Source organism: Sturnira hondurensis, unplaced genomic scaffold (assembly GCF_014824575.4).
Source record: "Sturnira hondurensis isolate 20B ecotype Veracruz unplaced genomic scaffold, ASM1482457v3 Scaffold0023357, whole genome shotgun sequence".
NCBI classification, from domain to species: domain Eukaryota; kingdom Metazoa; phylum Chordata; class Mammalia; order Chiroptera; family Phyllostomidae; genus Sturnira; species Sturnira hondurensis.
In genome coordinates this window covers 1,203,783-1,228,192 of record NW_028095988.1, presented here as the reverse complement: position 1 = coordinate 1,228,192, position 24,410 = coordinate 1,203,783, and the positions used below count along the sequence as shown (strand labels likewise).

The following is a 24,410-nucleotide window of genomic DNA, read 5'->3' as shown; positions in this document are numbered from 1 at the left end:
GGGCGCTGAGGGCGTGGCCTTCTTCCTGTGGTAGCCCTCAGCGTGGGGCTCCGACCTTCTGTGACGCGAAAGAAGGCTGGGCGGAGCTGAGCCTGAGAGAGCCCCGCCCCCAGCGGAGGTAGCGGAGGCTGGGGGCGTGTCCTGGGCGGGGCTGTGCCCCGTGCCGCCCGGTTGTGGAGTGGTGGCCAGCGCTGGGATTACCCGGCAGCGGGATGTGAGTGTGGCCGGGGTCGGGGCACGGGGTGGGGCGCCTAAGTCCCCGGCGTTCCCAGGGGTTCCCCTTGGCGGCAGCACAGTATGCGAACGACCGGACGGGCCCGCCAGGTGCGGGCCCAGGTATGGCAGGCAAGGGGTCGTTCGGTCCGGTTCGCCCAGGCCAACCCAGAGCTCCCGGTCACCCCCTGCCATTTCTCTGCAGCCGAAGGGACGGGAGCCCGTCGCGAGGCCGCGACCCGGGCGGGGGCCTGCGACTTGCGCGGGTGTTATGTCTTCCCTCTGGCCCCAACAGCCTTGCGGAGGCCCCTGCAATGGTAGCAGCTGGAGCCGCCCCTGTGCGGTAGCTGCGGAGGTTTGATGGAGTCGGGAGGGGGCTAAGCTGCACGGTGGGCCGGAGGTGACCAGCATCCCTAGCTCCGGGTTGGGCCACAGTCTGCGGGAGCCCCTACCGGCTGTTTCTGGGACCCCAGCTCTCATGACCAGGACGCTTTCTTTGCTCAGCTGATGAGATGCATAATCTGGATGCTCGCAACAGGCACAAGATTTTTAGGAAACTGAGGCCTAGGGCCATTCAACTGTTCCGTGTAATTGTTATAACGTGGAAGTGAGATGCCAAGGCCTTGTATTCAGACACACCTTGGTGTACATCCGCTGCTCTATAGACCTGCTGTGAGACCTTGGTTCCCTCTCCAAGTCTTTGATGAGATCGTGGTGCCTACTTCCCAGGACTGCTGTCAGGATTGGGTTGGATAGTGCAGGGAAAGAGCCAATGCTCAGCAGGGAACGCTAGTATTGTTGCTGTTGCTAAGTGGCCCCTTTTCTGCTGCTGAAAGAGCGAGTGGTACCAGGTCAGGGCTATTTGGTAAATCAAAGCCGACTGGCACAGGGTTAGGCTGCTTCCCACACTGAGACCATCCCTATCTGTGTGTATTCTGTCCCTATGCGCTCGGAAGGCCACATACAAGCCAGCTGTACCAGCATGTGCCGGAGACACGGTGGCCCATCGTGTACTCACCCCGCTACAACATAACCTTTATGGGCCTGGAGAAGCTGCACCCCTTCGATGCAGGAAAGTGGGGCAAGGTGATCAGCTTCCTAAAAGGTATGGAAAGCCCTGCTTTAGACCCTGCATCTGCGTTTTTACCCTCCCCACTGCCTTTCCCTAAAACAAGCTTCAGACTCTCCTAACCAAAAGTCTCAGCCCTCAGACTGCCTTCCACTCATACTGTCAAAAGGATCTTTGCAACACAGACTTCTAAGCAAGATATGTCCCAGTCTCAAGCCTTCCCAGGGTCCACATCGCTCTGGGCCTAAGTCCAGTGTCTTCCCCTGGAAGCCCAGAAGAAAGGGAGCTAATTAACGATGGACACAGGAAGCTGAAGTTTGGAGGAATCCAGTGTCCATCCCCTACAAGTTCAGAGAGTTCAAGAGGAAGAGAACTTTTGCTTCAACCCCATTGATTACCAGTGGAGGAAATGGGTCCCAGAAGAGTTAGGAAACATGCCCACAGTCATATAGGTACTAAGTGGCAGAGGGGGAGTAGAGAACTCAGAGCTCCAGGCTTCCCCCCTTCCTGGCTTATCCCATGGAGCAAAGTGATGAGAATTACCCATACTGTTCCAGTGTGGGAAATTCAGGCATCACAGTAGGCTAGTGCAAGGATAATTCCCCTTTTTCCCTCTGTCAAGGGCCGTCTGAGAGAATAGGAAATATTACCTTAAGTGTTACCTGGCGTAGGATGACTTATCCTTCTGATCACACCATGGAAAAAAATCTCACTTTGGGGTTAGCTCATTTTTACCACTAAGCCCATCTCCCTTTTTAACAAATCCGGAGCAAGCCTGAGGGTCTGTGCCTTGCAGAAAATAGAATCAAATTACAACACTATTCCTATTGTATTTGTTTTTTATTTCTGGTTAAATTCTATTTATGACAAGTGATACTAATATTCTGTTTGCAGTAGTGACTAGAGTGAGTGTTCACAGAAAATATTAAGTAGAAAAGAATACAAGTCATGTGCACTGATGGCCAATGAGTGAAGTGAGCAGTTCTCTTGCCTTCCTGAATGCTCTATTTCCAGTCTGAGTCACTCTCCCCATTTCCCTTTCTTGGGCTCCTGTGTCACCTAGTAGCCTTACGGAAGGGTTCCTTGTCTTCCACATCTGGAGGCAACAGTGCTCCTGAGTTCCCTCTTTTCTCCTATGAGGATATAAATAGAAAGGAAACAGCCACATTCGAAGGATCTTGGGTACCTCTAAGCAAAGAGCTGTCCCCTTGCCTGAAAGCAGTGGAGAGCCATGGAATGTTCTGGGGTACAGTTAGGGAAGCACCTGCTATATGGGGAACTATATGTGAGAAATGTATATAATTAGTTGGTTTCTTTGAGGGTTGGTTTCTAAAGTTAATATTTTAAAACAGGTCTCCTAGATTCTGACCTTGTTTGTCCCTTTGGTTTTCCTAAAACCCAGAGCATCATGGGCCTGTTCTCACTGCTCTAGAGCACGTCAAGCTCTTAGCCTCAGTTTCTTTTTTTTTCCTTTTCCTTTTTTGGAAAATGGAGCAAATTTTGTCTGATGTATGTGAGGGGTAGTGAAATAATGCATTGTTTTCTAAATGTTGGTCATTTACAAACCACACTTGGGACCTTGCTGTCTTTTCATATCACCTCTTCCATTATTTACTTCATATTTTCTAATTGACTTAGCCTTCGTTTTAAAAAACTTAAACTTGTTTTAAAAGGAAACATTTCCCTGGGTGGTGTGGCTCAGTGGATTGAGTGCCAGTCTGCAAACTGAAATGTCGCTGGTTCGGTTCCTAATCTCGTGCCTGGGTCACAGGCAGTCCCCAGTTGGGGATGTGCGAGTGGCAACCTATTGATGTGTTTCTCACGCATTGATGTTTCTCTCCCTCTCTTTCTTCCTTCCTTCCCTCCCCTCTCTCTAAAAATCAATAAGTAAAACTTTCTTTAAAGATTTTATTTGTTAATCTTTAGAGGGGGAAGGTGAGAGGGAGAGAAACATCAATGTATGGTTGCCTCTCATGCATTCCCTGCTGGGAACTGGCCTGCAACCCAGGCATGTGCGCTGACTGGGAATCAAAACTTTTTTTAAAAAGGAAACGTGTCATCTAAATAAGAAAAGGAAGTTCTACTTGCCCTGAATAGAAAGTCGTAGTAAAATATAAATACATTGTAAACAAGAATATAATTCAGTTTAGGCCAATTATTGTTGCTGCAGGCCATGAGACTGATTTTGGGGGGGTTAAAAAAGGAGATTGTAGTGGGTCAGGGGGTTATTAAAGAATGGCCACACCACACTCAGCCCCCCATGATGCCATCAGAAGGTGGAAGAAGAATTGATCAGAGAGCTTTTCTCACCTTGATAGTCAACATCATTGACCCTGTGTAATCTGCCTCTAAAAGTTGTCCAGACACACCTGAGCTTACTTCATAACTATCAGTGGCTTGGGAAGGATTGCTGTCTGCACAATGTCCGAAGTCCCCTGGCCTAGAGGCCTTGCCATTGTTCACACGGGGCCTGGTTGGTGGCCCCTTCTCAGAATGCCCGTAAATCAGCAGCACCCACCTTCTCCTGGGGCAGGGCTGACAGAGGCCAAGTCTGCAGCCTATGGGAGGGTCTGGGGCTGGGCTGGGCCTGGCCCTCCCAGCAGGGAAGCATGGTTCCTGCTTTATGGTTTCAGAAGAGAAGCTTCTGTCAGACAGCATGCTGGTAGAGGCACGGGAAGCCTCGGATGAGGACCTGCTGGTGGTGCACACGAGACGCTATCTCAACGAGCTGAAGGTACAAGGCCGAGGGCCTGGGGCTGCCATAGGCCAGGGGGACTGCCAGCCAGGAGTGGCCATGGGGGGCGCAGCTCACCCTAGAGAAGCACAGCCCAGTGGAGTTCAATTCCTGTTCATAGTTCAGGGGAAGCATGGAGTCTGTGGTCCACAAGAGAGGGAGCGAGGTGTCAGAAAAATGTAGATACTAGGAATGGACTAGACTGCACTGGGGGTGGTGAGTTCCTTATTACAGAGTATGAAAGAAAGGATGTCCACTTGGTGAATAGCAAAACTTTACAAAGACTGGGGCTTCTACATTAGTGACTTTCAGTTTGTGTTCTATGAACAGGCCTCGAAAACCCCTTCTGGAATGATGGTTTCGGGGAGCTCAGCCCTGTCCCCATCCAATCAAAGCTGTCCTATTTTGGCTTACTTTTTATTAGACTGAAGTTTACGGTTTTGTTCTAAGACCTTCTCCTAAAGACTCGTTGAAAACCATGGGGCTAAAAACAAGTTAGAAACCCCCCAGGGCCCAGCAGGGTACATAAAGAAATGGTCAGGCAGGTGGTGGTGGTTTGTGGGTGAACTGGAAAACTGCTGCCCTTCTCAAGTGGGTGTTTGCTACTCAGCTCCACTGTGGACCCGGCATGGCCCTGACGCCTGGCTTTAAAGCAGAGCCAGAAACCCCGATTATTAAGTGATATTTCCTGATATCTTATTGTGTCAGTTCGTTTAGGATTTTAAAATCCTACCTGCAGACCAAACTGAGTCTACAGGCTGCATGCTCATGACCTCTTTCTATAGGACCCCATAGCTCTCACCAGTAGCTGAGGTTCTGAGGGTGGAGGCATTCAGTCAGTGTCCTTTGTGGGAGCAGAGGGGAGGCTGCACGGGAGGTCGCAAGAGAACTCAGTGCTGTTAGCCTGCCCTGGTTGGATCAGGGATGCAACAGGTTCTTTGCCCCTGAGAGATGGGAGTCCTATACACCTGAAACTATATAATGTCACTAACCATTGTCACCTTAATAAATTTAATTAAAAAAAAAATTTTAAAGAGTGTGGGACCCCTGACCCTGTGGCTTCCCAGCTGGACTCATTTTAGTATCAGAGCCATAGTAGATGCCCAAGGTCACCTCCGTACATGTTAAAGCCTAGGCCCAGAAAGAGGCCACTGCCGCTCAAGGTCAACCTGGAAGGCAGCAGGCCTGAGGGAGACACCAGATAAGGCATCCAGTCCTGTTTTCCTAGTTCCTGGTCACAGCTACTGCTCTCCCTTCTCCCAGACTCTGGCCCAGCTATAAGAATTCTAGATGGAGTCATGGCGGTGTTAACTCATAAAAGAGTACCAGGAAGAAGTTGAAACCTGGCTCTTGGGAGAGAGCACTATGCAACGCCTTGGCAGGAAGCCCAGTACTGGCTGCCCTGGTTTCCTGGGGCCTGGACGGGCGTGATCACAGTCCATAGGCCAGGGGATGGGCCAGGAGGACATGCCTGCCAGAGCCCAGAGAGTGAGGACTGGGTACAGGGACAGGAGACACTGAGCTGGGGCAAGAAGAGACCAGAACAGAGTGGGGCCAGGGTGGGTTAGCATGCCAGGATAAGGCTGACACTTCAGGGCCCCACCCATTTGAAGAGACCCTTATAGGGTAATTGTGTGGGGCCTACTGGATGCCTGGCCTTGTGCTCCCAAAAGCCTGAAGGTAGCTTAAAGTATTCACAGGTAGATTCCCAAGTAGAAAATTGAGGTCATGGGCAGTGGGAGAATTGAGATACCCAACTGGAAGGATTAACCAAGATGGTACGATTGAGTTCCAAGTTTGACTTGGAGCTCCCTGGCAGCAACAACAAAAGGAGAAACATGATGAATTCCATAGCACCTACTAAAGTGAAGAATTGCCATTCGACATCTACATCGAATAATGACTGTGTACTAGGTACACCAAAAAAGAGAGTAAACAAGGTTTCCTGGTCCCATGGATTTGCATTTCCATTATGGAAGACTGAGAAGTAAAAAGGTAACCACACAAAAGCATTTCATAGAGCACCAAGGTCTATGAAGGAAGAAAAAAATGGAGGGTAACTGGATGGAGGTAAGCTCATTTAGACTGAGTGGTATTGGAGGGCCTCACAGAGGAGGTAAAGTTTGAGCTGAGATTAAATGAGTAGGTGTTACAGGTGGAGCTTTGAAAAAAGAATGCTCCAGAGTCTCAGGTCTGAGTGGGAAGGGACTTTGCCTCCTGAAAGGGAGAAGGATGTTTCTTGAGTAGCTAGGCTGAAGGGACTAAAATACCAAAGAGGCATGTGATGTGCTCAGAGAGCCCAGCAGGACCAGGCTACACCAGGTTTTGCAGGCTATGGGAGTAGTTTGGATTCTGTGGGAGACTGATACGGTACTATGTGCCCTAAACATTATCTGACATCTAGGTATTGCAGTGCAGGGGCACATAGCACCATTCACCCTGCAGACATATGCAATATTGCTTTTCTCCTTTCTCTGCTGCAGACAGCTCGAACAGTGCCCTGGAGAGTTCCTGCAGGCCTCCTAGGGCTACTTTTTGTTGGCTGTTCTATGTGCCCTGTGGAACATCCACCTTCTCCCCTGCCTCATCTTTGTTCTGTCCCCACATCTGTGTTCTAGGCTTTATGCCTGGCCCTGCACTGATGTGGCCTTCTGTGCTTAATAAACAGGATATTGAGGGAGATGCTATAGTCTCATGCTTGACAGATGATAGTCATTCAGAAAAACAAATGTCTATTGAGCACCTACTGTGTACAAGGCCCAGAGGTGGCCCCACTAAAGGTGGTGGTTGAATCAGGCTGGTGCAGGGCTCTTGCCTCCTGCTGACCCCAGCAACAGGTTTCCATAGATTGTCATGTAGACTTGACATCTTGTCCTTGTGCATCCTGGACTGGACATCGCTCAGGACATGTTTAGCCAGCTTTTAGTGAGCACCATGCTCTGTGCTAGGTGCTGGGAGATGGATGGGATGGGACAAAAGAGACCAAGTCCCTCTCCCATGGAGCTGGCATTTAAGTGGGGAGTCAGCTAATGACGTTAAGATCAAGTCAGTGATACAGTATGTTAGAAAGTGTCCTAAGAAAGTTCTGAAGGAAATGGGGGCGGGGGAGGACTGCAGTTTGAAATAGGGGGTCATGGAGGGTCTTACCGACATGTGGTCATGAGCTGAGGGCAGTGAGGAAGCAGGCTGTGTGCGCATCCAGGGGGGGGCGGCATTGCAAGCACGATGAGCAAGTGCAAAGGCCACAAGGCAGTGGTGTCTCCAGCAATGGTAGGGAAGCCCATGTGGCTGGCCTGGAGGGAATTAGAGGGAGACTGGTAAGGGATGGGGTCGGAAAAGGATCAGGGCCAGACCACATGGGGCTTTGCATGCTGCTGTGGCTTTGTTCTGAGGGAGAGGAGAGCCAAGGAGTGCTTTAAGCAGACGGATGTGATCTGGTCTAGGTTTTATCTGAATTGCTTAGCAGCTGTGATGAGAATAGGCTGTTAGACAAAAGCAGGGAGGCCAGAGAGGAAGGAGGCAGCAATCACTGGGGGAGATCCTGGGCCCTCTCTCAGACTCGGCTGGAAGCAGCAGATGAAACAACCGGATTTTCTGCCGTTCAGACTGAATGTGGGGCATGCCCGAGAAAGAAGACAAGGATGCCTCAGAAATTTTGGCCTCAGCCCCCAGGGAGCTTGGCCACAAATTGGGCCTAGTCACTGCCCGTCTGGTGCCCTCAGTCCTGTGGGAGAAAGGCAAGCCCAGTGCCTGAAGGCAGATGAGTCTCAGGAGAGACTCTAGGGAGATGGGACCCCCCCAGTGTCTCTGATTCTCTGTCTTTTCTTCCCTCAGGCGGCCCCTCTCTCCCCCCTTTTTTTTTGTTGTTGTTGTGGTAAAGTTCACATAACATAAAATTAATCATTAACCATCTCAAAGTGTGGGTTAAAATTGAGTGGCATTTAGTACATTTACGATGCGGCTCAACCATCACCTCTATCTAGTTCCAAAGCATGTTCATCACTGCAAAAAGAGACCCTGTACCCACTAAGCAGTTGCTCCCCATTCCTTCCTGTCCCCTGGTGGGGGAACCACCATGTCACAAAAAGGTTTTGCCTTTCTGGGTGTTTTATGTAGTGTACCTGGGATCATACAATAGGAGGTCTGTGTCTGGCTTCTTTCACGGAGCAGTGTTTTCGAGAATCGTCTACCTTGTAGCATGTATCAGTACTCCATTCCTTATTAAGGCTGAATAACATTCCATTGTGTGGATAAGCTATATTTTGTTCATCCATTTATGAGCTAGTGAACACTTGAGTTACTTCCAGCTTTTGGCTTTTGTGCAGTGAACATTCAGATACAAGCATTTGTTTGAGTACCTGTTTTCGATCTTTTGGGTTGTGTACCTAGTAAAATTGCTGAGTCATATGGTAATTCTGTTTAACTTGTTTTTGTCGTTGTTATAAGTCTACAAGGTTTTATTTTTTAAGTATGTTTTATTGATTATGCTATTATAGCTGCCCCATTTTTTCCTCCCCTTTATACCCCTCTGCCCAGCACACCCCCCAACTCCAGCATCCCCTGACCCTTTACTTCGTGTCCATGCATTATATGTGTAAGTTCTTTGGCTTCTCCATTTTCTATACTGTTCTTAACCTCCCCCTGTCTATTTTGTGCCTACCATTTATGCTTCTTATTCCCTGTACCTTATTCCCCTATTCCCCACCTCCACCACGGATAACCCTTTATATGATCTCCATTTCTGTGGTTCTGTTCCTGTTCTAGTTGTTTGCTTAGTTTTGTTTTTTTAGGTTCAGTTGTTAAGAGTCGTGAGTTTTTTTGACATTTTATTGTTCATAGTTGTTGATCTTCTTCTATTTCTTAGATAAGTCCCTTTAGCATTTCATAGACTAAGGGCTTAGCGATGATGAACTCCTTTAACTTGACTTTACCTGGGAAGTACTTTATCTGCCCTTCCATTCTAAATGATAGCTTTGCTGGATAGAATAATCTTGGATGTAGGTCCTTGCTTTTCATGACTTTGAATATTTCTTTTCAGTTCCTTCTTATCTGCAAGGTTTCTTTTGGGAAATCAGCTAATAGTCTTATGGGAACTCCTTCGTAGGTAACTCTTTCTTTTCTTTTTGCTGCTTTGAAGATTCTCACCTTCTCTTTAATCTTGGGTAATGTAATTATGATGTGCCTTGGTGTGTTTCTCCTTGGGTCCAACTTCTTTGGGACTCTCTGAGCTTCCTGGACTTCCTGGAAGTGTATTTCCTTTGCCAGATTGGGGAAGTTTTCCTTCATTATTTGTTCAAATAAGTTTTCAATATCTTGCTCTTCCTCTTCTTCTGGCACCCGTATGATTTGGATGTTGGAACGTTTAAAGTTGTCCCAGAAGTTCCTAAGCCTCTCCTCATTTTTTTGAATTCTTATTTCTTCATTCTGTTCTAGTTGGATGTTTATTTCTCCCTTCTGCTCCAAATTGTTTATTTGAGTCCCAGTTTCCTTCATGTCACTGTTGGTTCCCTATATATTTTTCTTTATTTCACTTTGTATAACCTTAATTTCTTCCTTCATTTTGCAACTAAAGTTAATCAATTCTGTGAGCATCCCGATTACCGGTCTTTTGAACTCTGCATCTGACAGATTGTCTATCTCCTTGTCGCTTAGTTCTTTTTCTGGAGTTTTGATATGTTCTTTTATTTGGGTCATATTTCTTTGTCTTAGCACACCTGATAAGTTGTAAGGGATGGAGACCTGGGTATTCGCCAGGGTGGGGCAACCCTCTTTACTGTGTTGTGGTGCTGTCGTTTGATCCATTTTGAGTTAATTGTTGTACGTGGTCTTAAGGTAAGCTTCCAACTTCATTCTTATGCATGTGGATATCCAGTTCTCCCAGCACCAGTTGGTTAAGGAGACTGTTCTTTCTCCATTGACTGGTTTTAATACTCTTATAGATAATCAGTTGGCCATAGATGTATGCATTTATTTCTGGACTCTTGATTCTATTCAGTTGATGTACCTGTGCCAGTACCACAGTGTTCTGATTACTGAAGCTTTGTAGTAAGTTTTGAAGTTGACAAATGTGAGTCCTCCGACTTCCTTGTTTTCAAGATTGTTTTCACTATGTAGGGTCCCTTAAGATTCCATATAAATTACAAGATCAGCTTCTCTGTTTCTGCAAAAAAAAAAAGGTGGGGTGGCATTGGGATTTTGATAGGGATTGTGTTGAGTCTTCAGGTGAATTTGGAAGAGTATTGCCATCTTTACAATATTAATTAGGTCAGTTCATGAACCCAGAATACTTTTTCCATTTATTTAGATCTTCTTTAAGTTTTTTAATCAACGATGTTTTAGAGTTTTCAGTGGGTAAGTTTTGCATCTTCTTGGTTAAATTTATTCCCAAGTATTTTGGTTTTTGATGTTGTTATAAAAGGAATTATGTTCATGATTTTCTATGTCTTTTTAATGATAATTATTTTGTTAATAAAAGAAATATATTTTAAGTGACTAGAGTTGCCAGACACCAAAACATTAAAAAGACATCTATAGATACAGAGGACAGTCACAAAAAGTTAATTGCAGAATACTTGCATGATACAGTTGTGCCTGTTTTACTCCAAAATGAAAAGTGTGAACAGATTATTTTATTTCATTTTTTGACTTTTTTAAAACTATTGTTGTTCAGTTTCAGTTGTCCCCATTTCCCCCCATTACCCTCCCTGCCCTACCCACCCCTACCTCCCAAATTCAATTCTTCCCCTACCCACCTGTTGTCTTTGTCAATTGGTCCTTCATACATGTTCCTTGACAACCCTTCCTCTTCTTCCATTATCCCCCTTCCCTCACCCCTGGGATCCCTGTCAGCCTGTTCTCTATTTCAGTGTCTTTGGTTATATTTTACTTGCTTGTTTGTGTTGTTGATTGGTTTCTACTTATGGGTGAGATCACATGGTTTTTGTCTTTCACCACCTGGCTTACTTCACTTAGCGTAATGCTCTCCAGTTCCATTCATGTTGTCATAAAGGGTAGAAGCTCCGTCTTTCCTTCTGCTACATAGTGTTCCATCGTGTAAATGTACCAAAGTTTTTGATCCACTCATTTGCTGATGGGCACTTAGGCTGTTTCCAGCACTTGGCTATTGTAAATCGCTCTGCTATGAACATTGGGGTGCACAGGTTCTCTTGAATTGGTGTTTCAGGGTTCTTAGGGTATAATCCCAGCAGTGGAATTGCTGGATCAAAAAGCAGTTCCATGTTTAATTTTTTGAGGAAATCCCATACTGTTTTCCACAGTGGCTGTACCAGTCTGCATTCTTATCAACAGTGGACTAGGGTTCCTTTTTCTCCACCACCTTGCCAGCACTTGTTTGTTGATTTGTTTATGATGGCCATCCTGACAAGTGTGAAATGGTATCTCATTGTGGTTTTAATTTGCATCTCTCTGATGGCTAGTGATATTGAGCATCTTTTCATGTGTTTCTGGATCCTCTGTATGTCCTCCTTGGAGAAGTGTCTGTTCAGGTCCTTTGCCCATTTTTTAATTGGGTTGTTTGTCTTCCAGGTGTGGAGTTGTGTGAGTTCTTTATATATTTTGGAGGGCAAACCCTTGTCTGAGGTTTTATTGGCAAATATATTTTCCCATATGATTGGTTCCCTTTTCATTTTGCTGATATTTTCTTTAGCTGTGCAGAAGCTTTTTAATTTGATGAAGTCCCATTTTTTAGTTTATCCTTTATACCCTTTGCTCTAGGGGACATAGCTGAAAAATATTGTTGCATGGAATATGTTCATAATTTTATTTTCGAATTGTTTGTTGTTAGTGTGTAGAACTACAACTGCTTTTTGTTTGCTGATCTTCTGCAACTTTGCTAAATTTATTTCTTAAGTTTAATTGGGGGGGATGTTCATGTTTGTTCTTTAGGATCTCCTATGTAAAGCATTGTGCCACCTGTGAATAGAGATAAATTCTACTTCTTCCTTTTCAATGTAGAGGCATTTTATTTCTTTGTATTTCCTCATTGCTCTGGTTGGAACTTCTAGTTGAATAGAAATGGCAGAAGCAGTCATCCTCGCCTTGTTTCTGATCTTAGGTGGGAAAGACTTTCCACTGAGTGTGCTGTTAGCTATGGGATCGATGCCCTTTGTCCTGCGGAGGGAGTTCCTTGTATTTCTAACTTACTGATTAATTTTATGAAAGGGTGTTGGATTTTGTCAGAGGCTTTTCCCCCCATCAACTAAATGCTAATGTGGGATTTTTTCCCTTCTCTCCCTTTGCTCTCACTTCCACTGCTGGAAAGTCCTAACCCAAACCAAGCAGTTGGGGTTCTGAGTGGGGTTGCAGCCAATCTCTTCCCTGAGAGCCGTTGTTGGTTTGGACCGCTGAGGGTGGGGATCCACCTGAGGAAATCAGGCAGCGGGAGAGCAGGGCAGCGTTGTGGGGTTACCAAGAGGTTGCCTGTGCATGAAGGCCCTGACATATGACCATGCTCTGGAATGGGGAAGCTCCAGGGCCATGCCCTTTGGTGGGCAGTGGGTATCAGGCCGGGATAAACCTCATAGGTTCACTGTAGCTCATTCATTTACTGGTTCAACATTGAGATCAAGTTCCCTTAAGCATCAGATTCTCCAGAGGGCTTGTCATGACACAGATTGCTGGTCCCCACTCCCAGTGTTTCTGATTCAGGAGATCTGGGGTCGGGCCTGAGAATGCGCATTTCTAACAGGCTCTCAGGGGCCACTGTTGCTGCTGGTCTAGGAACCACACTTGGAGAAGCAGAGCCTACAGCAGGGATTTAGGTGGTAGAAGGTTCCAGGTGAAACCTGTAAGAGAGGGTGGGAGGCAGAGAAGTCAGGGGAAGAAGCTGGGCCTATATGTGGGTTCACCAGAAGTGTGGCCTCGGCCTGACCCCATGGTGTGTGTCCTGGGAGCTGGAGGCCAGCTCTCACAGGCTGTCCTGGGATAAAACAGGTAAGGTGGCCTTCTCAGGCGAGGTGCAGGTAGGGATCTGGGGGGTATTGCAGGTATGAGCAACAAGCACCTACTTTGTCCCAGGCATCCCATGCAGCAGGAACGAGCATGCGCCTGCCCTGCCAGAGCTGGTGTCCTGTTGGGAGAGCTGACATAGAAATGTTGTTATTGTCAGGTAGAGACAAGTGCTGTGCACAAAGATGAAACAAAGACGGGTCAAGGGAGTGCAGGTTGGGGTACTTTACATTGGGCAGTGAGTACAGACCTCTCCAGTGGCTCTAAAGCCCTCAGTCCAGGCCTAGTTGGGAGGAGTTCCAGTTTCATGGATGAGAGATGAGCAGACAGGAGGCACAGGTAAGTAGAGGGCCATGCCCAAAGGCATGCAGCAGTGGCAGAGCCCAGAGTTGAACTAGTGTGACTGAGGAAGACTTAAGAGCCCTGTCCCCAGTCCCTATCCGGCTCTGATCCAGCCTGTTTCTCATTGCCCTTGCCTGGGGCCAGGCTGCAGGCAGATCTGCACAGGCCCATTTCAGCCTACTGCACCTCCCAGATAAAGTGGCTGTTCCTGGCATCAGAGCGTCTATCACCCCCCGCTGCCAGTCGGCCCCACTCCCTCTGTTTATTTCTCACTGTGGCCACTGATGTTTCTTTTCTAGAGCAGCTATATCCAACAGAACTTTCTGCAATGATGGAAATGTTCTAGAAGGACTCTGTCCAGTCCAGTAGTCATTAGCCATGTGTGGCCATTAAGCACTTAAAATATTGCTTGTGTGACTGAGGAACAAAATTTTAATTTGAAAAAACTTTTTAAAAAATTTAAGTAACTTAAAATTATATGCAAGTAGCTCTGTGTGGCTGGCAGGTCCCAGATCGGCTGGCTCAGGTCTGGAGCGTCAGTAAGCCGCCACACTGCCTTACACAGGAGCCGTGTCCGGCTGAGATGAGGGCCCAGCCATCTTCCATGGCCAGAAGTCAAGAAATACGGACCGATGGGTGCCTTGTTCTGTGGAAGCTGCGGTTGAATCCTGTATGTGCTCTGGTGACTTTATGCTTGGCCCATGTAAAATTCAGTCTCCAGCTTAGAAGTCTCATGTCTTGTCCCGCACCCCTGCAGCTTCACAAATGTGGGAACACAATACCTGTACACGGGGGTGGGACTGGACATGCAGCTGCCCAGTGTGTCCTAGCTCTGCCACCCCCACTTGCAGGCCCACAGTTCCTCCGTGTTACAGCCAGAGGGATAAGGCTGGGGGAAGGCTGGATGGACACCTCCCATTCAAGACAAGGGATCCAGGTCCTGTAGGCCCCGCTTGCTTGAATGGGGGAGCAGAGCAAGCTTTCCCAGCCTTCAGCTGTCCTCAGCCTTGCCAGCCTGGAAGGGGTGGCCACACAGGCGTTCAGTGGCAGTGCAGGCAATCTGACAGAATGTCTCCCCTGTTGGCCGGTGGCCTAAGCCACAGTAGCCCATGCGTGGGCTGATGCGTCCTGCCCCGCTGCCCCAGCCTCTCATGAGTGCCCTCCTCCACTGCTACCACACCTTCCCGGCCCTTTCCAGGCACATACTTTTTCTGCAGGCCTCTCCAGGCCTAAATCCCTAACTCTCTCCTGATTGGTGATCACAGTAGCCACACTCCTCCCCCCCGCCCCGTTCTCTGTCATTGGATGCCTTGGCTGCCTCAACACCCGACTTTGCTCACTCCTTCCTGAAACCTTCTCGGTGGCTGGCCTCCTGAGCACCTGCTGTCCCCCACTACCCATTTCCCATCACCTTTCTGGTCCCCACACAGCCCTTTTTTATCCCAGTGAACTCCAGCCTGGCCTTTGCCCCTCAGTGTTAGAGTGCTGGGGTTCTGACCTTGCACTTGGACACGTCCATTCATCTGTTGTCTGTTAACTATCCCCATCTCACCTTCCCCAAACCCTCATTATCTCTCACTTCCTTCCCGGGGCTGCTGCTGCTCTTCTCGATCCCCTGACTGGTCCTCCTGTTGCAACCACAGCAGCGTGGGAAGTGCTGTCAGAGGCTCCCTACTGCTCTGACATGCCTGAGAGCCTTCGCTGGCAGATCAGCCCTATATGTCCCAGCTATACTCAACTTCCGTTGAACATGGGGACTGCTTCTCTTCCTTCCACCCACAGTAACTTTTTTACCTTGACCCCTGCAACTGGCTAACTCTTGTTCACCTTCAGTCTCTGCTTTCATGTATGTTAGTACCTCCAGAAGGCCTATCTGCCCCCACCCTGCTCAGACCATGTTCTTCTCCATTGCAATGCTTGTCCCATTGCATATAAGCACTTTCACAGTAGGCTACAAAAAGCATCCTGACAGGAGAATTGGTCTAGCCCCCACCATGGGGCCTGACACCTAGCAGGAACCTGGGCCTTCTTGGCCTCCACCAGCAGTCAGTAGGAGCAGGGAGCCTGGGCCTAGGTGCATTCTCAGCCAGGCAGGAGATGGTTCAGGAACTGGGTACATGGACATTTGCCAGGAACCTGGGAGGTCACTGGAATAAGGTCACAGGAAAAGGTGTGTTCTTATTTTGGTGCATATGCCTTTTAGGTTCCCCAGCTCCTCCTGCCTCTAATGGAAGAGGGGGCAGGATGCCTCTCTTCAAAGGAGGTCCAGTTCTCTGGATAAAGAGGCCATGCTTTGCTGGGGGAGCAGGACACCTGGACTCTGTCAGTGAGGCAGCATGTGACCTCGGCAAGAAAGGTCCTCTCTGTCCTCCTCTGTACAGTGAGTGGGATGGGCCTGTTCTGGGCCCACACCGCTCAAGTCGGAGGCCTCCTCAGCGCTTGTTTGGGGCACAAGAGGGCAGCCACGGGCTTTGGAGCCCAGAGGAACGTGTTCCAACCGCGCTGTTAGAAAACAAGCTGTGTAAACTGTTATTAGCCTAAAGCTTAGTGGGATCCAGACCTGTGTGGGGTTCTAGTTTCTTACCAAAGTAGCTGCACTTGACCCAGAGTTTGCCCCAGGCACTTTGAAATTGGCATTAGAGGAAATCTGATTTCCCAGCTGCTGCCTCTGAGCTCTGGGCATGGCAGTGGGAGGCCAATGGTCTGCGTCTCTTTCCACAGTGGTCCTTCGCTGTCGCCACCATCACAGAAATACCCCCTCTCATCTTTCTCCCCAACTTCCTTGTTCAGAGGAAGGTGCTGAAGCCCCTTCGGATCCAGACAGGAGGAACCATAATGGTAGGTGAGGAGGCACGTGGGAGGCAGACTGGGCTGGTCACCCTTCCACCTGGTTCCTTCCCGTCTCTGGGTCTTGGCCCATCCTGGTCTCTCCATCTAGAACGCCCTCCTTCCACATAGTAGTTGAACGAAATCTCAAATAGTCCTCAAAGCCCAGCAATAATGACTCTCTCAAAGCATTCTCCGTCCCAGGACATTGGAACTCATTGTTTTTTTCCCCTGGGGAGCACCAATTGGGTTACTGTATTTTCTGGTATATAAGATATACCCCTAACCCCCAGAGATAGATCCTAAAACAATTGCTCCAATGTATCAGATTTAAGGTGGAAAAGCAAACCCCCGTGACTTCAGTGATGGATGGAGTTTCCTCTCTCCCATCATGGGTGTGGCAATGAACACTCCTGGCAAAATTAGGTGTCCTGTTTTCTGTTTAGTTTTCTTTAAAATTAGCCACAGAAACATTTCAGATCTCATTGGTCAATGGTCTAATTCACACCTGAATAAATACCTATTGATCCTTATAGTTTTCTTTTCAGCTTGCAAATTTGTATATCTTTTTAGTTTATTAGAGTATTACTGCATGCCCCAAACTTTGATTTCCTATGGGACTTCAGCATTCATGAGCCAAAACTTGTCATTTTCTCTTTGAAAGCCCCATGAAAGACGTGGTCAGTTTATGTTTCTTCCAGTTTCCTGACAAAATTGCAAAGGGGATTATGCACTGCTCATCCTGTATACCAACCCATCTGGTACTTGCTACTGGGACTGCGTTTGCCCCAGGGCGGTGCCTCCTGGAGCCTCACCTCAGAGCTGGCTGGAAGCACTGTTTATGGGTAGAATGAGTGAGTCAGTGAATGAGTGAGGAGTGAGTGGAGAGAGTTGCCTTGCCCTTCACCCTGTGCTTGTCTCCCAGGCAGGGAAGCTGGCAGTGGAGCGAGGCTGGGCCATCAATGTGGGTAAGTGCCCCACCTGGGGGAGCTGGCCTGTCAAGGCCTAGGGGCTGGGAGGGCCCAAAGGGACCTGGAGGAAGCAGCTGTGAGCTCAGACGCTCTGGTGCCTGTGAGGGGCCAATCTGTGCCTCCATCTGGCATGGAATCTTTGTCTAAAAGAGTTCTCCAGGTTGCTTCCCAGTCCTGCCTTTGCATACTTCCAGTGATGGGGAACTCACTCCCTTCCAGAAAGCCTGCGCCATTTTTAGACAGCCCTGCATGGGACTGAAACCTGCAGAGTTTCAGCAGCTCACCCAAAAGGCTCCATCAACCTCTGGGGCCCAGGAGAGTCTGCAGGGGCGGTCATGTCATGGTGGGTGGACAGGTCCAGGTGGGTGGACAGGCCCAGGATCAATATCACTTTGTTCTCAGGGGCCTTGAGGGCCATCATTCCTCAGTCCCCTGGTCTCTCCCACAAGATTGGCTCATGGGAGGGCTGCCCCTGTGGTCGTCTTCACCCTTGCCAGTGTCCCTCATGGAGGCTTGGCATGTCACAGTTTGTGAAGTCCTGTTCTGTCCAGCCTCTCTTCTGAGCTGGGTGTTACTGTTCAGTCCATTTTTTTTTAAGAGAGCATAGACTTTGAGAGAGGCCTCCTGGCTTGCTCAGAGCCCCGTTGCTCTTCCCCCAACCCCTACCTTGGACTGTGAGCACTGGAAGGCCAGGGGCTGGCCTTGGTATGTCCAGGGTCTTGGTCCTTCCACCTTGGTATGTCCAGGTACCCATCATTAGGCCTGGCTTAACCATGATGTTATGATACTCTACTGAACAAATGAATGAGTGACAACACTTGCCATGGGTTTCTATAGGGTTCCCAAGAGGACCTAGACCCTTTCCTCATGGAAGGTGTTACAGCCTGGTAGAGGTTAAGAGCCCGGATCCTGGTCCATCCCTTGGTTTGAATCTTCGTTCCGCCATTAGCTAGCTGTGTGACACAGGGCAAGTTGCTGACCCTCTCTGTGCCTCAGGTTCTAAATCTGAAATGGAGATGATGATGATAATGCTGCCTGCTAGGGCTATACAGAGATTTCAGTGAACTTGGTGCCTGGTTAGGAGTTCACTGTTGACTGTTATCTCATCATTATGATCCAATGACCACCTCTTAAGTGGTGCAAGAGGCAAGTCCCAGCATCTGTGGGCCCTGGCTTCATGCTGCCAGGTGAGGCAGTGTGGGGCTCAACTTCAGAAGCTCTGCAGGTCAGGTTCTTACAGGGTTTGCAGAGGAATGGGCTCACAGTCACTGAGGCTCTGAGGCTGTGGTCTTGGGGTTGAGGGGTAAAGGAGGCTGGACCACGGCCTCTAGGGCCCTCACCATTGCCATGGGCAGCTGTGACCAGCAGACTGTGCCCTGTCTGATATCCCCTTCCACCACCCTGCAGAATCTGGGTGGGCCCAGCTCTGTGATGACTCACTACCTCAGGAAGGATGAGCTCCTGTCCCCTGAGGGATGTGAGTGGGCATTGGGGTGAACTTGTTGGGACAACCTAAGGGGTTTCTTTCTCTGACATGGGTGGCTGTGATGGCAAAGCTGCCTCCTGACCTGGGGATGGTGACATATCTAGGCACTCAGTTCACTTTTCCAACCTGGAGTCCCAGGAGATCCACCTGGGAGCTGAGCAGGAAGGGCCCCTTGGGAGGCCCGGGAGCAGGGGTGCACCTGGGTCTAGCTCTTAAGCCTAGCTCTGACCACACCACATCTGCCCTTTCGTAGGTGGTGGCTTCCATCACTGTTCCAGCGACCGGGGCGGGGGCTTCTGCGCCTATGCGGACATCACACTCACCATCAAGGTGCACAGGACAGCACCTGGGGACTTACCTTCAAGAGCCCTTCCTGGGATCCCCCTGCCATTCCCGGTTTTGTGTTCTCACCTCACATTATAGAGAAAGCAACTGATCCTCAGAAGGGGAGGAAGCTCCTGCATTGCTCAGCCAAGATCCAATCCAGATCCAATGCTTTCTTCTGTGGGGTCATATTATAGCCCCACAGGAGGGAGATATTATAGCCTTCATCAATGGCAGGGGATGGGGGAAGCAGCAACCATGTACAAGAAGGGAATTGTTAAGGAAGAGAAGGAGATAGCAATGATAATGATCACAGTAATACTGATGGCATTAACTACAGGCTGAAGCTCATGCCAGCCACTGTGCTCCATGGCCCACCTCAGTTAATCCTCACATATTACAGATGAGGAAACTGAGGCCCAGAAGTCACACAGCCAGAAGGGACAGAGCTGGCCTTGGCCTCCATGTCTGTCAGACCCTAGAGCTCCCCCTGACCACCCTGTGCCTGACCTCAGGCTGGGTGTCAGGAACAGGCCATCATGGTGTCTGTTCTCACAGGGCGCACAGACTAATGGTGGGGGTGGGGCAGGTCAGCAGACCCTGGCCGTCAGAGAGGGAGACACATAGCGGACCTTCCTAGAGGCTGGAGGGAGGGGAAGAAAGCACGAGGACATGGAGTTGTAGGAAGGCAAAGATTGTAGAATAAAGTTCCAGGCCCAGTTTTGAGGACAGGTCCCCTCTTCTAGCCCCCCACACATTTCCTCAGGGTTCCTGGGCTGTCACTGAGGGCCACCCCACTCCCCTGCTTACCTACCTCCTGACTTCCAGCCCTTCATGGCACAGAACAGGCCCCTTCCTCCAGGGAGCCTTCCTGACCACACAGACATGCTCCCCTGGAGCTGCAAGCTCTGCCGGGCATGTGATGGGTTAGCCTGGTTCTGAGAGCCCACAGCATGTATGGCCTCCTGCCCTGGCCCCTCACCAACTGGGGGTCCGGAGGGGCTGTGGCTGTCTTCTGTGGGTCCTTACACCTTCCCTCTCCTCCCCTGGGCAGTTTCTGTTTGAGCGAGTGGAGGGCATCTCCAGGGCCACCATTGTTGACCTCGATGCCCATCAGGTGAGTGCCCTGTGCGGGCTGGGGTCTCAGGGGTCCCCCTTCTCAGGCCCCCTCTGCACGCTCCCCATCAACATCTCTCATGCAGCCCTACACTGTGGAACTCCCCCAACCCTGGGAACAGCCCCGAGGCCCAAGGCAGACTTCTGCCACTTTCATCCTGATCCCTCCCTCCCTGTGTCTGGAGAGAGAAGCTGGAAGCAAAGGGTCCTTCTTTTTCCTTCTGCCCCTTGGCCCAGCCAGGGTGGCTGGTCCTCTTCAATGCTCCTGTCAGACCTGAAGGTCCCCCTTCCCTTCTCCCTACTGCCCCTGTAAGCCAGGCCGCAGGCTCTTCCTAAACCAAGTCTGGCCGTGCTGTTCCTGTGCTCTCAACCCCTCAGTGGCTTCCATGGTCACTTTGCATGGGGCTGAGAAGCACCGCAGACCAGCCCCTCAGGAAAATGCTCACTCACACCAGTTCGGGGTTGCTTGGCTCCAAGGCAACTGCCTGCGGGGGAAAGCATCAGAACCTGAGACCCAGGTCTGGCTCCTCTGGTCAAAGAAAAGGCAGGGCATCCATAGGCTCTTGAAGGCCCCTCCCACACCTGTGCTGCTATAGCTTTGTGATGGTCCACAGCCCTGGTGTAAAATCACGTGACGCGGAGCTTCTGAACCCAGTCACGTGAGCTTTTTACAGTTTTATGTTTCACACCCCTGATCCCAGCCAATTGTACTGCAGACGTGAGAGGATGGTAGAGCCAGAGTTCCCGCCCTGTTTTCTGGAGAAGAAAAGGACAGGGCTGGGGCTTGCTTAAGGTCACACTGGAAGATCATGGCCAGGTTTTGAGGTTAAATCCCAGCTTTGTCGCTTAACAGCCATGAGATCCTCTGCTCTAAGGGCAAACCGCACTGCTCAGGCACGGGGTGGGGTTGGGGGGAGGGCAGGTCCTGGGTGGGGTGGTCCTGGCCTTGCTGAGGGCCCCTGCCTGCAAGTGGCTTCCATGTTCCCCCCACAGGGCAATGGGCACGAGCGGGACTTCATGGGTGACAAGCGCGTGTACATCATGGACGTCTACAATCGCCATATCTACCCCGGGGATCGCTTTGCCAAGCGTGAGCTGCTACCATCCCCCCGTCCTCAGTGCACTCTTGAGTGGATGGGGCTCTCCTGAGTGTTTCCTATGTGCTGGGCCCTACAGAATTCACTTCATGTATTCTCAGCATCTCTGCAAGTTGGGAATTGTTCCCATTGTATAGATGAGAAAACAGACCAAAACAAGTCACTTGACCCACCAAGGTTGCATTAACCTGTCTAATAAACATATGGGGGGTCCTTATATTGGGGGTAGCCATCAGAAGGATAAAAATAGACTCTTAGGTATGTGTCTGTCTGTCAGTGGAAGAGATGAAAGAGAAACAAAGGGGAAACATGATAAATAGGACATTCCAGATAAGATAGCCAAAATTAGTTCAAATATAATAGTTGTTAAAATAAATGCAGGCAGTTTAAACTTGACAATCTAAAGGCAGAGATGCTCAGACCAGCTGTGAAAGTACAGGGACCTGTTCACTTTGTGAGTAGGGGATGTTTTTGCTAGTAGAGCTAGTGAGTGAGTCTGCTTTGGGTAGTCAGCGGCCTGTGTGGCCCAAGGGGCCAGTTTCTGAACTGAATCCTGAATGTGCTGGATTTGGACGTGAGGGCACAACATGGCATCCGTGTGCCTGGGCAAGGGCTCGTGGAGGCAGTGAGAGCAGATGTCTGACACAGGTCTCTGAGTCTGCAGGGCAAAGTGTTTTATCTTCAGTTCCCCTTCTCTCCTTTGGGCCGCTGCTTTGCAGCTACTGGTGCTCTTTTTAGCTTACTTGGGGTGAAATGGGAGCCTGAGCAGTGCTGGAGTCAGACCCTTTTTTAGTCCTGCCTTGGGCGCTGACAGGGACCCAGGCCATCTTTGCCCTCTTGAGCCTCAGTTTCTCTTCTCTGCACATTGCGGGTATTCCTGTATCCCTCTTAGAGGCCATCAGGCGGAAGGTGGAGCTGGAGTGGGGCACGGAGGATGATGAGTACCTGGGTAAAGTGGAGAGGAACCTGGAGAAAGCCCTTCAGGAGCATCCTCCCGACGTGGTGGTGTACAACGCAGGCACTGACATCCTCGAGGGTGACCGCCTTGGGGGACTGTCCATTAGCCCACAGGTACGTCTTGACCCTGGAGGGGAGGGGAGGGTCAGCTCTGCAGACTCAGCAGCAGCAGGACAGGTGGACCACACTGGTGTTTCTCCTGATATCAAAGAGGGGGTGGGTACAAGTAGCAGGACCTCCCGATACCACGAGGATCTAGGTGTGTCTGAACCAGCCTTCCCAATCTCCCCGCAGGGCATCGTGAAGCGAGATGAACTGGTGTTCCGGGTGGTCCGTGGCCACCAGGTGCCCATCCTCATGGTGACCTCAGGCGGGTACCAGAAGCGTACAGCCCGTATCATTGCTGACTCCATCCTTAATTTGTATGGCCTGGGGCTCATTGGGCCTGAGTCACCCAGCGTCTCAGCACAGAACTCAGACACGCCTCTGCTACTCCAGGAGGTGCCCTGACTGCACTGCCCTTCTGAATGGCTCCCTGACTGCCTCCCACCCGCCACCCCCCTCAGTGCTTCATTTCTAACCACATGGGGTGGTAGGGGCAGCTGCCAGGGGCCCAGGGCCTGCCCCTGATTGGGCCTGCCTGAAGGGCCTGGCAGGCTGCTCCTCTGCTCTCCCCACTGGGTGTCAGAGGATCTCCAGGCCCCTCTGTGGGAGGGAGCAGAAGGCAGTCCCAAGAAGATAGCACACGGGATCACCGCTCTGACCAAGCCCTGGGGAAGCAGGTAGCCCACCCAAGGAAAGAGAAGGGTAGGTGAGTCTCTGGGGGCTGCAGGGAGGGCTCCTGGGGGTCAGGGTACTTTGGTTTTCAAAAATGTCAGATCCATGTCCGACCAAGGAAGCTTCCATCTCTACCATGGTTGGGCCTCTCCCTTTAAGTCATGCAATTTGCTCCCCTCTTGTCTCAGGCAGGGCATGAGGAGCTGGGGACAACATGTGGGTGGGACCGAGAGCTGGGTGTGGAGGCCAGGACTCTTGGAGGGGCCCTGAATTCCTGGCCAGTAGGCAGGAGCCCTGGTCCTAGATGTGAGGGGTGGCAGGGAAGGGGGTTCAGGTGGGTTTTCCTTCTGGAATTCCCTTTCAATAATACAAGGACTGGGCCTGCCCTCTGAGCCCCTCAGTGATGATAAGTGATGGAGAGGCCTGAGGAGCCCCAAATCCCTGCTTTCACAGTGGTCTCACCTGTTCAGGGCTAGGGGCAGTTTGGGGAAGAACACTTGGCCCAGGGCCTCAGCAATGGAGGCATAATGGGGCTGCTGACTCCAGTGGGGAGGGGGCAGAGGAAGATGAGGCCCAGATGGGGAAGTTTCAGATGGGGCAGGTGACCAAGGTAGGTCCTGCAGGGACGGAGGCCCCAGGTAGGTACCGAAGCCTTGGTGAGGCTGTGCTGGGATTTCCGGGCGGAGAGCAGAGGGTCTCCACCCTGGCCTACAGGTTACAGGGGAGGGGCTGGGGCGGGGCCCTGGGTAGAGCTGCAGTCTCCACTGGCCTCACCCAAATCCCTTGAGGTCCTGAGCGAGCCCTAACCTTGTCTTCAACTCTGCCCTGAAGGGGACTCTTAGGCCCCACAGAAAGCTGGGCTGGGGGAGCATCCACTCCTCCATTTCCTGGGTGTGTTCCTAGTGGACAAAGGTGGGGCTAGAGAGGTGTCTTGGTCCCAGGTCAAGTCCACATGTGGGACTCGGGTTCATTATCAGCTGGGGGTGCTCCTGCAGTCTCCCACTTTCTCCCTCACACTCCCTTGCTGCTCCTGCTGGAGCAAGGGTGAGGTGGGGTAAAATTTCCAAGATCACAGACTGCCAAAAATCCCGCCTTTCTGGACAAGACCTGAGGCATTATGCACTCGGACCCACCCCCCGACTTTGTCATTGGTTTCTCTGTATCTGACTTGAGATCCCTAAATTCCCATCATCTCCAATGCAGCCTCTAACACCTGGGGAAAGGTTGTGATGTGGCTCATCACTGTTGAGCTCCTGTTTGTAGAGAACCATAAAGGTTTTTCTTGATTGGACCTCGTCACTGTGTATTCTTGAGATGAAGAGTCCCTCCCTCCTAAGAATTAAAGGGAATAAAAATTTTAAAGCACATAGTACAAGGCCTGGCATGAGGCAGCTGCCCAAGAAATGACAGTATTTTATTTCATCCACTGAGTCCTGTGAAGTAGGTCATCATTCCCATTTTAATATGACACAACTGAGATTCAGTGAGCAATGAAACCCAATCCACATGCACATCTAGTGAGCGTAGCACC

General features: G+C 50.1%; 1 protein-coding gene across 1 annotated transcript; it reads left to right on the top strand.

The window, feature by feature from the left end:
* HDAC11 (histone deacetylase 11) lies at positions 1-24,173 on the top strand. Its single transcript, XM_037037499.1, has 10 exons — positions 1-214; positions 1,170-1,318; positions 3,916-4,016; positions 16,047-16,163; positions 17,077-17,119; positions 18,862-18,938; positions 19,987-20,049; positions 21,042-21,138; positions 22,038-22,216; positions 22,397-24,173. Coding segments are annotated over exons 1-10 (1,044 nt in total). The 5' UTR covers positions 1-212; the 3' UTR covers positions 22,613-24,173.
* Positions 24,174-24,410: the final 237 nt, after the last annotated feature.

What these genes read in the sequence shown, in the direction of transcription:
- HDAC11 (XM_037037499.1), top strand. An exon ending in AGACAGGAGGAACCATAATG is followed by an intron (nt 16,164 to 17,076) that starts GTAGGTGAGGAG and finishes CTTGTCTCCCAG; the next exon opens with GCAGGGAAGCTGGCAGTGGA. An exon ending in GACTGTCCATTAGCCCACAG is followed by an intron (nt 22,217 to 22,396) that starts GTACGTCTTGAC and finishes ATCTCCCCGCAG; the next exon opens with GGCATCGTGAAGCGAGATGA.